This window comes from Corylus avellana, chromosome ca5 (assembly GCF_901000735.1).
Source record: "Corylus avellana chromosome ca5, CavTom2PMs-1.0".
NCBI classification, from domain to species: Eukaryota; Viridiplantae; Streptophyta; class Magnoliopsida; order Fagales; family Betulaceae; genus Corylus; species Corylus avellana.
This window is the reverse complement of record NC_081545.1, coordinates 26,974,062-26,990,489: the sequence shown is the minus strand read 5'-3', so window position 1 is coordinate 26,990,489 and position 16,428 is coordinate 26,974,062. Positions and strand designations below refer to the sequence as shown.

The 16,428-nt window shown below is 34.6% G+C and overlaps 2 protein-coding genes across 2 annotated transcripts; both read right to left on the bottom strand.

Annotated features, from left to right (window-relative positions):
* Positions 1-1,557: 1,557 nt before the first annotated feature.
* Positions 1,558-9,613, bottom strand: LOC132180543 (histidine--tRNA ligase, cytoplasmic). Its single transcript, XM_059593418.1, has 7 exons — positions 8,196-9,613; positions 7,418-7,597; positions 6,856-7,113; positions 5,684-5,818; positions 5,036-5,317; positions 2,687-2,827; positions 1,558-2,236 (listed from the first exon to the last, which is right to left on the bottom strand). The coding sequence occupies exons 1-7, from the start codon at positions 9,540-9,542 to the stop codon at positions 1,937-1,939; spliced, it is 2,643 nt and encodes an 880-aa protein (XP_059449401.1). The 5' UTR covers positions 9,543-9,613; the 3' UTR covers positions 1,558-1,936.
* A 2,270-nt stretch (positions 9,614-11,883) lies between these two features.
* LOC132182051 (probable protein phosphatase 2C 2) lies at positions 11,884-15,306 on the bottom strand. The gene is made up of 5 exons (XM_059595260.1): positions 14,689-15,306; positions 13,916-14,077; positions 13,478-13,648; positions 13,197-13,376; positions 11,884-12,027 (listed from the first exon to the last, which is right to left on the bottom strand). The coding sequence occupies exons 1-5, from the start codon at positions 15,304-15,306 to the stop codon at positions 11,884-11,886; spliced, it is 1,275 nt and encodes a 424-aa protein (XP_059451243.1).
* Between the last annotated feature and the right edge of the window lie 1,122 nt (positions 15,307-16,428).

The following is a 16,428-nucleotide window of genomic DNA, read 5'->3' as shown; positions in this document are numbered from 1 at the left end:
AGTTGGCCCACCAACAGGAAGCCAGTGGGAGCCAAGTGTTAGATTATGATTGTACGGCTGCTTTTTGTAAGCAATTTTTCGGATTTGGCTTAGTTAACTTAAAAAATATTATAATTTTTTTTTTTTAATTTTGTCAATCATGCATATAATCTCTTTTATACTATTATTAAGTTGTTTTTGTTAGACGGCAGTTTGTGTACGGCCATTTATTTGCTATTATTATGCTTTGTTTGTTGGGTGTGGTAGGCAGACTTTAGGGGCGAAACTAGATACAACTTTGATCTATTAGCCCTCCTAAGTTTTAAAATTGAAAAATGATTCTTTCCTTTTTTATCCGTTATCTTCCGTTCAATTTTTGCAAATTTATTATTAAATTTGTGCAACTCAATATGAGAGTTCGATTCGTAAGAGTTGAACAGCAGGATGACGACCAATGAAAAGAACCAATAGCATATCTCTTTAAAAAAATATATATATATTCCCCAACCTTAAATATTAGTTGGCTTAGAACATTTAGTAGCTTTTTTCTTTTTTTCCTTTTTCTCGGAACTAATTCCTTTGATCAGTTGATCCATTATATATATGTATATATTTGATTAAAAATTGTTCATCAAACTATACTACAACGTTTTGGAAGATATATGTTTCATTTTTAAAGGTATAATACACACTAAATGTTTTTCTTGATAAATATTTGTATACAAATACATAAATATTTGGGCTTTAATTCTCTTATGGCCATTATAATTAACTTTCATACTAAAGTTGTATTCTCATTTTTAACAACACAAAATACAAATCATCAAACCAATACTTTTTTAATTCCATTTTGACTAGAACCACTTTTTTTTTCTTTTTTTTTTTTTTTCTATTCTTGTATTGATTTTTTTAGTGTGTATACATATATATATATATTCTCTTGTTAGATATTTGTTTCAAATATTTATATAAAGAAGCAAAACATGTGGGTATGTAAATTTTTCAATAATAAACAACTAACCTATTTCAAAATATAATAATATGATTAAATTGAAGAAATATGTGCTCAATATACCAAATCACTCCTTCAGTAAATATCCGACATTAGTTACTCATAAAAATATATCCTAAATTAGTTGACTTTTGATAATATCTTGGAAGATTATAATAAGATAATATACTCATGCTATTAAACTAGAATATAGTAAAAGCAAGAACAGAAAATATGTAATCATTTTTCTTTCTCATAGTTTTTGTTCCAATCTGTAGACTACTCATATATATTTATTATTAATTAATTATGCCTTTTTGGTTTCATTTTTTATACCATTTTTTTTTTAATCCATTTTGGTATATATTGAACCAAATGGAATATGCACACTGTATACATTCTGTCAAGTATAGATTAACCATCGATTTTCTACAAACTGGATTGTAAGAATTCTCAAACCTAACCATGCTTGTCTGCTATTAAACATCATGGACCAAAGCTGGAACTCATGGAAGATAGTGTGGGCCTCTCACATATTAAAGGCATGGAGCTTTTGCTTGCATGTGAAAACTTTTAATAGGCAAGTGTAGAGAAAGTGATACCCATCTTCCCATTAAATATTTCATCCTTACAAACCAACCCCAAAACCTTTAAAAAAAAATAATAAAATAAAATAAAATAAAAAGATATAAACGATGCTTTTAATTTCTGCCTCCAAATTTCTGCCTTAAAAAGAATCTGGATTTTAAGCTGTCTCATGTGCTTCCACTAATACTCACTTTCATGATTTTGAAGGTGCTGCCAAGACAAGCTTAGCATTTACTTCAATTTTGATATCCAATTTCATAATCCAGAGATGATTCCAGCATCATGTATAACCTCTTGTATCTGCCACACCCTCAAAAGCATGGAATAAAACACAGGATGGTGTTAGGTTTGGAGTTGTTCCTCTGCCGAATATTGATTTCATCGGTTCAACCGTCTTTTAAGTTCCTCAACAACCCTACTTCTAGGAATTTTTTCTTCTTTGGCGGCCTCGATGTCTTTTAATTTCACAATCCCTTCATTCATTTCTTGTTCCCCCACAATAACCATCCATGGGATCCTCGAGTCTTTAGCACGGTCAATGTGCTTCATCACTCTTTTATTGACAAGATATTCGGCTCTCAGTCCGGCATCCCACAGCTCACTTACCAGTTCTGCAGCTTGAGTCAGGTCATCCCCCAGTATACTTACCAGGACTTCAGTCTTTGTAGCTCGTGTTGTCTGCCAAAACACGCAAAAATAGAAGGAAACGGCATACATAAATTTACTTAATATATGTTATACTGATCACCAAATAATTATCTGATAGCCCTTAGTTGATGCTAAATCTATTACATGGCAAGATTTATTATGCATATGAAATAATAAAGTTAAATGGTATAGACTTCTTTATACACACACACACATGTGCATGTATGTGTCAAGGTATATATGTATATGTATATATCCATATATTATACTATGCACCTATCACCAGCAAACCAGTACCTGTAACTCATGCCCTCAACCTTCACGCCTTACTCTAGGGAGGAGAAAATGTCTATAAATTATACATCTTTTGAATGGATTTTTTTTCACTATTATATGTCTGATAGTGCAAAAAGTTCAACCAAGTGACCAATTTACTAATCATATAGGCGAATTTAGAGAAACACCGAGTATTATTATCACCTGGTTCTGGTCTTTCTGAAGCTGCTCCATTATAGCAAATACTCGCTCGATTCCAAGACTGACACCAACTGCTGGAACCTGCTTTGTACCAAACATACCTATAAGGTTGTCATAGCGTCCACCAGCAGCAATTGAACCAACCTGAGGAATGCACAAATCAATCACATTACCCTGGAAACACATACGAGGTAATACAAGGCAGCAATTATAAGATGACATAAGAGCTATGACTTGCGATTCATGTAACATATTTAGGAGAACAGAGGGGGGAAAGGCTATATTCTTCCATGTTTATTCGTTTCAATACCAATTTAGCTTTATTTCTTAATCCAACAGGAAAATTTTGAAGAGGGAGTCTGGATCCCATCCTGTGAGCATGCTTTTATTGTAATAAGAATTGCAAATCAATTGGATCAATCAACCCAACTAAATAAAAGCTTGGTATTTTCTTACTCTCTTTGATAGTGATTAACAAATCCTCAGAAAACAAAAGTACATGCAGAAAAAGGATATTGGAAAGCATTCTAAAGAATTACCATTGTATAATGTCAAGAAATAGACCATTCTCAGGAAGCATCAACTTCTTCTTTTTTGGCAATGTCAAAGTACATGCCCATGATTGAAAATTAACTGAGAAATGAGTTCTCAAAATTGAAATTTTACATTATTTCTGAGTTTATCTGTGGATTTTTCTTTCCCCTCATTTCCACTACCAAAGCAGCACTTAGGAACTTCAGCTGACTTTAGGCTAAAAATCTCAACCCAGCTGCTGTGATGCCTGTAACCTAAAGAGCATTTCATTCACTAGATTGAAATGCTACTTTTGCCACCATAAAAGCTCCCAAATGAATAAGGAAAAAATTATTATTGGCATTTCTGAGACTTACCAAGTGTGCTTCCAAGTTCTCTAACTATATTTTTCACACTTCACAAAGATTTCAACTTCTTATGATTGAATCTGTTGTTTACCCTACCTGAAATTTTTGAAAATGCGGGATTAGGCCTTTGGTGTTCAAGGAGAAGGGAGGATCAAGATAAACTTCAGACTCCTAAGACACCCAAAATATGCTCCTAAATCTTCCCATCACTTCCATATTTAACTAAAATGGGGGGTGAACTGTAGAGTAGTTAAGGCTCAAACTCATGACTTATGCTCTGATACTATTTTTTTTTTTTTTTATGACGGGGAACCTCGACAGGGCAGGGCCCTTCAAATCCACCCCTGCAAAGTAAACCTCAGACTCGTGTACCACACCCTCGGAAGTTTCCTTACATTGATCAAGGTAAATTGTTAGCTTTTACACCAGGGGGTGTGGCACCAATGAAGAGTTTGCATTGAGCAAGTCTCGAACTTGGGATCTAAGGGGTGATACTCCCTAAGACCACAAGCCCCAACCAATATGCCAACCCCTTGGAATTTAAGAACATGATAAAAATATCGAATCTCGAATGTCCGCCTTTTGGAGGGGAGCCAACATATGCTATCCTCACCCTCTTTGTTCAATAGGGTACAAGAGGTTGAAGAAAGAGGTGACCATGCCTAACTCTCAATCATGTATGGGTCTGATAAAGGTGATGTTCCACTGAAAGATGTTCGCCACCACCATATGGTCTGATATTTGGGCCTCCTTAAAACAGGCAATACTATATAAAACCGGGAAGCTTCCTTAAAGGTTTGATCTCGACACCAGACATCATGCCAAAACCGAATATTAGGCCCATCTCCCACCTCATATCTCACAAATTTGAAAAACTCCCCCCATCCCCTCCCAACGAGTAAAGATGAAAACAATTAAGGACAACAAATCTTAACATTCTAGTAGAAAACAAGGACCTTTATACATAACATATATAAATGGATGTAAAAAAATCATTGTCATCTTAACTTTGTTTTGCATATCCCAATTTCCAAGAAAAAGTAAAAGAATTGAGAGGAATACCATCATAAAATGTTTAATGCATAATAATAAACCATATAATGCATTCAATACAAAATCAGGCACACGTATGGCAGCAGCAATCTGGTAGGAGGGAATGCACGGGTGATGCCGGCTCTAAATACACTGTTATAGCAAGGAATAGGCACAAATCACCGCAATGTTGAATATCACAATTTAATTCAATGTCTACTTGTTCCTACTTTTAGTGTTTTGGCTAGTTAATCCCTATTTGTTCAGATAATGAGTAATATGATACTAATCCATAAAAAAGGTCATGGTTTAATAAGTGAAAGATCCATGGCCATCCTTATGGATAGAGGGTTAGCTATTAAAGCATCACCAAGTATTCGGGTTCCCAAACAAATAAAATGAAGGCAATGGAAAATTGAGCAGTTTCTTACAAAATTACCTGTGCACCGCCTTTAAAAGCAGCTTCAAATATGACTCCAGTATAATAATCAAGACCTCTGGCAAGACTCAAGTCAAAAACCACTTTGTCAATACACTTTGATTTTTCCAGCGCCTTAAATAAAATGTCCAGTTCATTCAGTGCATCGACAGATCCATCATGTCCCAAGAACTTGCTTCCCTCCTGCTTAAGTTTAGACAATAATTCCAAAGGTGATCCCCTTTCCTTCACAAAAGCGCCAATTTTATCTGCCGTCTCAATTGTTAAGCCCTTCTCCTCAACCTAGCAATAATTAACAAGAAACATACATGACCAGCCATACAAAAATTTATCCAATTCTAAAACCTGGAATACATAACAAAAGTTATCAAACCAACATATTTACAAAAAAAAAAAAAAAAAAAAAGATGATCATAGAAATATCCTTAAATTAGTGAAATTGCAATAACTAGGTCCACCATTACTCACAATAATTGTGTTAAAAGCTGGTACGAAATCAGAAGATCATGTAACATTACTATGGAAACGAATTTTTATCATTACATCATTTTTACATGGTTTCAAAGCCCTCCCCCAAAGTAGCAGTGGGGCAGGCCTCCAGTCACCTATATACAGAAGATAACACCATATGCATACAAGTGTTCTTACCATCTCTTTTCTTATCTGTTGAAAAGATTGCTTATCTAATTTGTCGATACTCGAACATATGGTTCTGAATTTTTCTGGTGGCACTCCACATATGTCCAACATTCCATCAAGTAACTTCCGGTGGTTCAGTTTTATCTGTGGAAGAATAAAACAGAAAGCAATTAACATTTATATATAAATCAAATGTATGTATACATGTTCATAAGTTCTATAAGGTTTTAAAGCACTGTATGCAAGGAAACATGTCTAATTAGCACCTTTGACAAGGTAATGGTACCAAGACTAGGCATTACTCATAAGTCATTACTTTGAAGCTATTCATCTTTTCTTTTTCTTTTTTTATAAGTAAGCGAAATATCGTTACTAGCGTAAGGCACATATAGGTAGACAAGAAACATACAAGAGAAAACACCTAGCTAGCTAGGAGAAAAAAGAACAAAAAAATCATGATAACGTTTTTGGTAAGTAATGTAAATGCATTAGAAGCGTAGAGGGGCGTGCAATCCTAGTAAACATGAAGTATACAAGAGAACCCTAAAGAATAGAAAAAGAATAAAATTCCAAAAATAATTAATTAATTAATTAAACAGGCAAACTATTTCATGCTACTCTCCATGTATAAAGGGATTGTAACATCATCTTTTTTAGCTTTTGTAATCCATGCTCATGTTAACTAAGCACCAAAGGATAAACACAATACATGCTCATGATAACTAAACACCAAAAGATAAACAAAAGCAATTGTCCAAAGATAAAGCGTATAAAATAAAAAAGACTCGAGCTACTCCAACGTCCTCTCGCGGTCCTCAAAACTTCCATTATTCTTTTCACCCCAAAGACACACAAAAAATCAAGAAGGCACAATCTTTCACACAACAGCACCCCTAGTGTTACCAGGAGTCCACCAACAAGCAAATAAGTAAATTACATGGCTAGACATCACCCAAGACAGCCCAAAGTGACTGAAAGTCATTCATCTTTTTCTTTGATATTTCATTACTTTAAATTCTTTCATGTTTTAAAATTTAACTGTTCTACTAAATGTTTGGATGCAGGAACTGTGATGCACCACCACATGTGAATATCAGTATCAAACAGGATATAATACGTAATAAAATCCAATGTGTGAAACTTTTTACTGACACAGATAGGAGAAGAAAAAAATAAACTACCTCATAATCTCCAATGTTCAGTTCATTGAGAAGTTCCGTCAAAATTTTTACAATCTCAAAATCTGGCCCCATTTTTTCATATTGGCCAGCAATGTCAAAATCACATTGATAAAATTCACGGTATCTTCCCTTAGATGGGTTGTCCCTCCGGTAAACCTTGGCTATCTGGTACCTTTTAAATGATGTGAGACCATTCATGGCCACAAACCTAGCAAATGGTACAGTTAGGTCATACCGCAAAGAACAAAGCTCTCCACCCTGGCAACAAGTTGGACATAAAATTACATTACTTTACCAAAAGATGAAATGGAGTGACTAAACAGACTTTTTTTCATTATAGAAAACTAAAATCAGCTCCAAGTTAGCTGTAAAAAAGCCAAATAACAGTCTTTACAAGACAGCTTTTTAATTTTTCCGATAGAGATGATATATAGATACCCAAGGTACTCAAATAAATAACCACATAAGCAACAACCCAATTAAACAAACGAAAATTCCCAAAAAGGGAAAGAATTAGAAGAGATATATGACTTAACTAATCAACTAAATATCAAATATTTACCTGGTCCGCAAGATCGTAAATCAACTTTGAATCTTCCCCATATTTTCCCATGAGAGTTTCTCTCAATTCGAAAGCTGGGGTATCCAAGGCCGTAGCACCATGCCTCTCAAAAACTTCCTCGATAATTGAAAAGGCTCTCTTTCTTATTGTCATTTGTTCTTTCGCAAAATCACGAGTACCCTAATTTGTATCATAATATGCCACGGTAAGCAAACTAGTTATGCATTTAAGGGGAAAAAAAAGTGATAAGAAGACAATCAGAAATAGAAGATTTTCTTAACCAAAAAAATAACATAACAGAATGTTAATAAAATTAAAATGAACAGAGTGTGAGTACTGAAAATTTGATTGATTAAAAGAGAGAAAAGTACAAATAGCTCTTGCTATGTACTTTCTTTTTTTCGTCCATAAATTAGAAGTTTCTTAACCAAAAATTGTATAAAAGTACAAACAGCCCCGAAGAGCACCTACATCAATAAATAAACTCAACAGGTTAGCTCAAAAGCACACAACAGAATTACAGAAAAATTGAACTACGCTGTCAACATACCTAACTTCTAGTATAAACTTCTAGTAGCCATGTTCTCCATCAATTGAAAAATAGAAATGCTCTATTGTTTGCACCATAAGATAAGAAGAAAAACTCAAAGCTCCACCGCTCAGTTCTTATAAGAATACTGTTCTTATTCCTCCCATTTGTACAAGGGAAGTAAATATAAAGCAGAAAAAACCATTCAAAGAAAATTGAATAATGAAGAATTTTCCGGAATGTCGTCACCTTTGGAAGCTTGGGCAGTCTTCTACTTTCATTGCTTTCAACAATATCCTTCACTTTCTGCAGCAAACTGTCGAACTCCCGGTCCTTTGGGTCCAAAAACAACGAAATATCATCCACCCACTTCTCCAATAACCCTGAACCATCACTCCCACCTCCTCCCTTACCCTGCAACCTATCCTTGATCAATTGCACAATCACACTAGTCCCCTTCCCCAACACCACCTTTTTCTTCTTCTCACTCTTCCTCTCCACCTTCACATTTCCTCCTCCATTCGCCTCAACACCCTTCTCACTCTTCTCACTCTTCTCACTCCATTCCACACCCTCAAGCGCAATGAAACCAGTCATCGCCTCCCACGCCACAATCTTCCACACCATTCCCAACAACACATTCAATTCGTACACAAACTTCTCATACTCCTCTTCCAACCCCAATTGCGAAACCAACTTAACCCCATTTCTCAAATTCTCACTACTCGGGCATTTCCCTTTAAACAAACCAGCCAAACTCGACCGCAAATCATCGGTACTGATCACATCCAAATTCAATTTAGCGCGGCTCAAGCTACACACACCCAAGTCATAGAGTGGAAACAACACGGCTCGTACCGCCAAACCCTCCGCATTCGCTAACTTAGCACGCGAATTCAGCTCGGCTCGCGTCTTGGAGTGCACCAACTTCACTATCTCCCTGAAACTCCCGTGAACTTTAGGGATTTTCGAGACTGACTCGCTCTCAACCTTGCCCACCAACTTCGACCCATTAAGCAAAACCTTCATATCACTGGCTACCCCAACCTCCTCCTTCGCCGAAAACCCGTCCCCGGAATCCACTGAACTGAACGCCGCCACGTCGGCTCTGGACGCCTCGCACGAAATCGCGGCGACGGCGTCGGCGATCGCCGATAACGCGGTGGATTCGTGGTCCACGATGGCGGAAATGCCGAGCAATGCAGCGGATGATTTCTCGAGCACGAAGAGCTCCTCTTGGGTCACATCGAGGGGTTCGAACTCTAGGATTTGAGGCTTGGAATTCAGGGCCTCGGAGATCCGAACCGGAAGGGCCGTACGGATATTTGAGGAACCAGAGAGGAGCTTGCCGAGGAGGACGGTGAGGAAAGCGCGGGATTCGAGCAGGGTTAGTGTTTTGGGAAGGTTGATTTGGTAATTGACAAATGGCGGGGGGGTATTGGAGGAGGACGAGGAGGAGGCGAGCCTTTCGAGCGCGGATGAGTCGAGGCGCACCTGAGCGACGCCGGTGGCGACGGCGTAGATGATGGATGAGGAGAGAGATAAGCCCTTGCCTCCTAGGGTTATCACAGAGATTTCTTCGCCTCTCTCCGCCATTGCTTTTGCTTCGGAGCTCAGAGAGAGAGAGAGAGAGAGAGTGTGTGTTTCCTCGGACAGCAGTACATTGGAGTAGGGTTCCGTTTTTCCTACGTTGTAAATGTAATTCCAACCTATTTTGAGGTTTCACTTTTTCTTTTTACTTTTTTTCTAAAATCAACTGTTAAATTCAGGGCCGGCTCAATGTATTTGGGCCTTAGGCGAAATTTTGAAGTTGGACCTTATTTTGTTTAATATTTAAATATTAATTAAATAATATTTATTTTAATAATATTATTATATTTTTATAATATTATTATTATTTTCATCCTCATTGTTGTTTCATGACTTTTAAGTTTAACTTTTAACTAGTTGCTCAAAAAAATTGATGTGGCATATTTGTTTTTTTGGGTTAATTAATCTTATTTTACAATGGGCTTATTATATTGGGGCATTATTTTAGAGGCCTTAAATTTTTATGGGAAAAAATTGTGGGCCTTATTTAAAAAAAAAAAAAAAAAATTAGGCCTTAAGTTAAAATAAAATTAAAAAAAATTTTAGGCCTTATTAAAAAAATTTTTGGGCCTTATTAAAAAAAATTTTGAACCTTACTAACCGGGAGTCCTAGGCGACCACCTCAATGGCCTAGCCATTGAGCCGGCCCTGGTTAAATTAGAATAACAAATATAAAAATAATTTAAATTATCTTAACGCGAGAAGAATGGATCCTCTTTCGAGTCTTTTCACATAAAATGGTGATTTAGTCCTTTTATTTTATTTTTTATATTTAATCGTTGATTTTCATAGAATATTAAAAACTAAATATGAATCTTTAACAGAATTACAGCTATTTTTTTTTTTACAGCCCCAAAGTCAAATACGAGTTGAAAATTGCATTGAATTCAAGTTTATAGTTAAAGTTATATACAAATGTTAATTTGTGGGAGATTTTTTACCCTTAAACTTATGAAAGGTAAAAGTTAATGGTTACTTTTGGATCATTTTTCATTGTTTATTATTGGTCTCAAATTGATTATCAAATAATTGGTTAAATACGAATAAATTGGCAATATAATTATGGTTATTTGAAAGAACTTTTTTATTCTTGTATTGGTTTCTTAAACCCTTCTTTGGTTGAAGTGGCTTTTAAATCGATTTCATTTACATCAACCAAAAATGAGTTTTATAATACATTTGATTGAATCAATTAGAATGATACAAATGAAACATGCCGTAAAAACAACTGTATCTTAAACAGACAACCAGTAAAAAAGCCTTGCCATTTTTTTGGAGATTTATTACGAGTAATCGTTAAAATTGCCAAAGTCGCCTCAATTATGTCATGAGGCATAGTTTTTAGCCGGTTGAGCTATTTTTTAGAGACCAATGTTACCAATAATTATGAGTTTGTTACGAAATACTTTGTTAAATCAAAGACTGTCTGTCTGATAGTTGCTTCAACAAGACGGGTAGAAGACAGATGTTGCCGCCATTATGTTGCCTTAATAATTTTATTTCGCGACACCCTCTTTGTATCGAGTCACCATTTAGATTTCTACAACCATCCTCATAGCCTTAGTAATGAAATGTGACACTTGGTATACACGCGCTTGTGAAATTTCAGTCGTATTGAGATATGAGTATAAATAAGATTATATAGATAATCATAATTTGATTCATTTGATTAAAACGGGTTAAATTTATCAATTCTAACTCGCTAATTTCGTTCGTACCATTTTTGTGAATCGTGTAAAAAATTATCAGCCTATGTTAGGTTCGAGTCATATCAGACATATATAAGACTATATATAGGTCAACTCTAATCCGATCTATTTAATTAAAACAGACTAGACATTTTAACCATAATCAGCTATTTTCGTGTCGAGTTCGTGTTCGCAAATCATGTCAAAAATTGTTAGTTCTACTGAGGAAAACACTTAAATAGCTTTCTTTTTTTAGGGAGATAAATTTTTTTTTTTTAAAAAAAAAAGATCAACAAGACCCAAATCGAAATAAATTTTCATTCCTGTGTGTTGTATGCCAAAATACTGCAGCCATAGTTCCTTCTTCCATGCATGCAGACCGGTCTGACGAAAATTTACTGTAAACAACACATCTTCCTCAAATACTATTCACTTCATTCATTTAAAAAATCAACATCAAAATATTATTACTTTTTATATCACATCATTCACTTTTTACTACTATACAAATTTTAAAAAAAAAAAAAATCACTATAAAATAAAACTTTTTCACTTCACAGTACCATTTTTTCACTTTTCCATACTAATCATTTTTTTTTTTTTTTTTAACAGTATGGTGGTGTTTGTCATATATATATATATATATATATATATGGAAACTACACAAAATTTTGAAGATTGATGACCATAACAGTTATGTCATCCATGTTTCCTCGGCTACAAGACATATCGACAAGCTTTTTGCAAGACATCAACATATTCTTCTCTCTCAAAACCACATCAACTGCCTCCTGATCATTTACCTGCAGATTCACATATAAGCAGATTAATTTATTTACCATTAAACGTTTTATTTGCTCTCACACTTTCGAATCGTTTGACAACGGGCAAAGTTTTTTTCTAAACTAAGCTAAAAAAAAGTTCATCAAATTCATTCTATTAAACTATTGCCATAGAACTTTTAATAGCATTGACAAAGTACATTTTTATAAATATATACAAGAATTACATGTTTTACGGTAATTTAATATACTTGAGTGAAAAAAGAAGAACAACAACTTCACTTATTAATTTTTTATTACTTTTGCAATCATACCCTTAAACTTTAAAAAGTGTCAATTTGAGTTACAATCTTTCAAAAGTTTGCAATGTTAATCGTCTTGTTCGGCTCAAATTCAATGTTAAACCTTAAGGAGGGAAGTTAAATTCTCAAAATACTCCTACCCAAACTTAAAGTATTTTTGTAATTTTATTAACATCGTAGGAGTATTTTGGGAATTCCACTCATCAGCAGTTTGATTTAATGTTGAATTTTGATAAGAGGGTTAACATTGTAAACTTCTGAAAAATAGTAACCCTAAATTGACATTTTTTTTTAAATTTAAGGATATGAATTGTAAAAGTGATGAAATTAAGATCATAAGCATTTTTACCAGCCTCACAAAATTTTACTCATCAAAAGTAATTTTTTTTATATTTTAACTATCTACTTTTTTAAAACACCCCCAGCAGCCTCATCATTTTAATTATTAATTTTCACTATTCAATTTATATATATATATATATATATATATATATATATATTTTAAATACTTCTTTATATGTTTTTTAAAACTTATTCAAAGAATAAGGAAAGAGAGAAAAAATTTATATTATTTCTAATTCACTTGATGAGTGAATGGTACTCACCATAGTGAGTTCTGTTCTCTCACAATTTATTTTGGGTTAAAATGGTAAGGTGGAAGAGGCAGGATTTTATCTGCTTTCACCAAAATAACTAAAAACTGATTTTAGTAAGGTTGCAAAAAATGCTCTTAGGGGTGGTAAGTTTGAAAAAAAAGTTTTGTCCAATAACCATTGATTACCATATTTTAAAAAGTATGGTAATATTAACTTTATATATACCATTAGATATACTAATTTTAATTAATGATTCTAATATCTTGCTATATAGCCTTTAACAATGGTGTACCTTATCCCACAGTCCATCAGAAGCCATAATCAAGAACTGGCAGTCGGAAGTTAGACGGAGCTTTTTAATCTCCGGTTCCGATATGATCCATTGTTTCAAATGCAAATCCCCGATGGCTCTTGACACTGCAAGCGTCCCTTGAACTCTCCAAGCTCCATTGCAGCAATTCACAAAACCACCCTGCATGCATTGTTATCAGAGGGGGAAAAGAACAAAGAAGCATATATATATATATATATGTATAAAAAATTAGTAAAAGGAAAAACCATATATTAACGTACGGAGCTTTCAATACGACGCCGCTCGTCTTCTCTACTGAGACGGTGCTCGTTTGTCAGTGCAGTAGCTAATCCTTTTCTACTCAAAACTACTCTGCAATCACCAACATTTGCTACATGTAACTCTCCTTCCTTCAACAGCACGCTAGCTGCACAAGCTCCACTGCTTACTCCCTGTAAATCAACAATTTTTTTTTTTAATCAAGATAAAATATTGGTGGAATATATATATATTCTAAGAAAAATTTGAATTTTCTTCTTCTTCTTCTTATCTCAAGAATTGAATTAAGTAAAATATTCAATAACGGATGCAGAACGTTTGTCCAGAACCACCGAGTCTTGTAAAGATTAAGTCAAATTATTTGATAGTTTATGAAGGCAAAGGGTTGAAATGTTCATGTTCATGTACATGTGAATTTTATTAATTAATGCAGTTATTACCTGGCTAAGAAATTCCTTGTCTGTGGCCAAGTAACCTCTACGGATAGCCTGTTCTAGCCGATCTTCCTCTCCGATGTATTTCACAATGTTCCTTCCCAAATTTTCAGCAACATAATCTGCCGCTGCATGACCTCCATGTCCATCAATCACAGCAAAAAGTGCCTGCGGATCATCAAATGTATCCAGAATGTCATCAACCTTTATCATCGTTCAATATATATTGAAAAACCAAAAAAACAAACAAACAAACACATTCTTAATGAAGAAATGATAGTGATTATGCTTTTGATTAAGAGTTAATTACATTTTTAGTACCTAAGTTTTCACGTTTTTTATTTTTATTTTTTTCACCCCGATTTCAATTCATATCACATATGGTACTTGATTTATGGATAAATATCAATTTAGCATCTCCGTTACCATTCCTTCAAGCAAACTAACACACTGCTATGAGGTGGTTTCAACCACCACTGCAACTCGTCTGAGGGTGGCCGAACCACTCTCAAGGCTCTTGGGGGTGGTTCGGCCACTCCTAATGGCCAAAAAGGTGGCTGAAACTACCCCAGATTGGTTGTAGGGTGGCCGAAACCATCCCATTATACCGTCAGTTGGTTTGGCTGGCTGACAAAGGTATTAATTAAACTGATATTTATTCATAAGTCAAGTATTATTCATAATACAAATTAAAAACTTGAAGAAAAAAAAAATCTAAGTATTAAAAATTAATATTAATTTGTGATGATCAGAAACAATATCAACGTATGATTACTCACCTGCTTGGGATCTCCGAGAATATCAAGCATAACACCATACCCATCTTCCATGACCGTCGTTCTTCTTCCTTTCTTGCTTGCCAAAACGAAATTTCTCCCTTCCACCTCAAATTCCTTATTCGTCAACTTCCGACGCATTTCACCAAATTCCATCTCGCCGCTATACGCCGGCACAACCAGCTTGGACGGCCTCTTTCTCACCTTGAGAGCGGCCGCCCTGGCGCTTCCAAAATTCACCATTTCCAAAGAATCCGATCCTTGGATTATATCACCCAACAAAACACCTTTAATACTACGTACCTTTTCTTTCATGATATTCCCTTCATGGCTTACTATATCATCAACAACCGTGAAAATGCCTGCAGATTTCTCATTATTCCCTTTTTCGCCGCAAAAATCCGTTGCGTCGACGGTGTTGATCTCTTCTTGGCATGCAGCACGAGGAAGAAAATTCTCCCGATGCCAGCCGCTTTCTTCAGGAGATAAAGGGAAGCCCGAGATTTCTGAACTCTCAAGATTCGAACTTTCAAAGACTAAAGACCCTTTTTTTCGCCCGACAAAAATCTCGCCGACCCATGAAAGAGGACAAGATGTAGGGGAAGAAAGGGTTAAAGCCATGTGATGATGACGAAGAAACGGAGACTCCAAAGAAATTCTTGCAAAACTATCATATGTGGAAATCTTGATAGTGTGGCGCCAAAACTTTGTTGTGCAGGTGATGTATATATGTTGAAGAGGGGATTTGGTTTTCACATGATGGAATTATGGGATTTGGCCGGGTGTGAAAAAAGGGTACCTAAATGGAGGCAACAAAAGTGTGGGGGAGAGGATGATTGCCATTGACGGGTCAAAAGGGAAGACTATATCCAACGGCAATTCGAACAGTACACATTGTTTACAAGGAAACCCAATCGAGGTTTTGAATGTTTCAATGCTGAGAGGTAATTGGAACAAGTCACACAAAACTTCTTGTTAGGAAATGTCCAAAATTTTTTAATTCCATTTTGCTTTTGCCTTTTGCTGGCCTATTTGACTTGTTACCTTAAGAGGAAAAACCATTGTTGACTTGGTTTGGTTTATCAAATTATCAATCATAAGAATTGCATATTATTATTATTATTATTTTATATTACATTTAGACAATGTCTTTCCAACTTTCAATTGTTGCAACATTTTACACTCCCCCCAAAAAAAAAAAAAAAAAAAAAAAATCAATTTTCTTGAATTTTTTTGTATTTATTTCATTTCTCTGAATTTGTTATTAGGATTATTTTTTTCATTTTTTGCACAAATTAAAGGAGAACATTGCAACCATAATAGTAGTTTAACGAGACATTGCAACAATTGAAAATTTGCGAAAAACATTGCAAATTGTTTTATAGTTACGGGGTAAACATGTTGCATTTTTTTTTTTTTTTAAGGTAAATGCTTATATGACAAACATACGTTACACCTGATCACTTGAGTCTACAAAAAGTAATCATATATATGTTCAATATCACGTCATTTTTTTTTATTTGAATAATGTTATTTCACACTCATTTAATATTGATTGATGTGATACGTTTTAAGTAATTTTCTTTTTGTAAGTGAATAAATAGTGTTACAGTAGCCCGTATAACATGAGTGTAAGAAATAAATATAAAAGGTTTAGAAACAAATTATATCCATGTATAAACAAATAAATTTTCTTCTAGAACGTAACGCACCATTTCAATCTAATTAGATTAACAATATATT

Excerpts from the sequence above, each read along its gene's own strand:
- LOC132180543 (XM_059593418.1), bottom strand. The coding sequence starts at position 9,542 with ATGGCGGAGAGAGGCGAAGAAATCTCTGTGATAACCCTAGGAGGCAAG. Across the intron at positions 5,318-5,683 it reads AACAGATAAGAAAAGAGATG|GTTGAGGAGAAGGGCTTAAC; the intron begins GTAAGAACACTT and ends AATTATTGCTAG. Across the intron at positions 2,828-5,035 it reads CTTTTAAAGGCGGTGCACAG|GTTGGTTCAATTGCTGCTGG; the intron begins GTAATTTTGTAA and ends TGCATTCCTCAG.
- LOC132182051 (XM_059595260.1), bottom strand. The coding sequence starts at position 15,306 with ATGGCTTTAACCCTTTCTTCCCCTACATCTTGTCCTCTTTCATGGGTC. Across the intron at positions 13,377-13,477 it reads GGCGTCGTATTGAAAGCTCC|GGTGGTTTTGTGAATTGCTG; the intron begins GTACGTTAATAT and ends CAATGCATGCAG. Across the intron at positions 12,028-13,196 it reads CTGATGGACTGTGGGATAAG|GTAAATGATCAGGAGGCAGT; the intron begins GTACACCATTGT and ends GTGAATCTGCAG.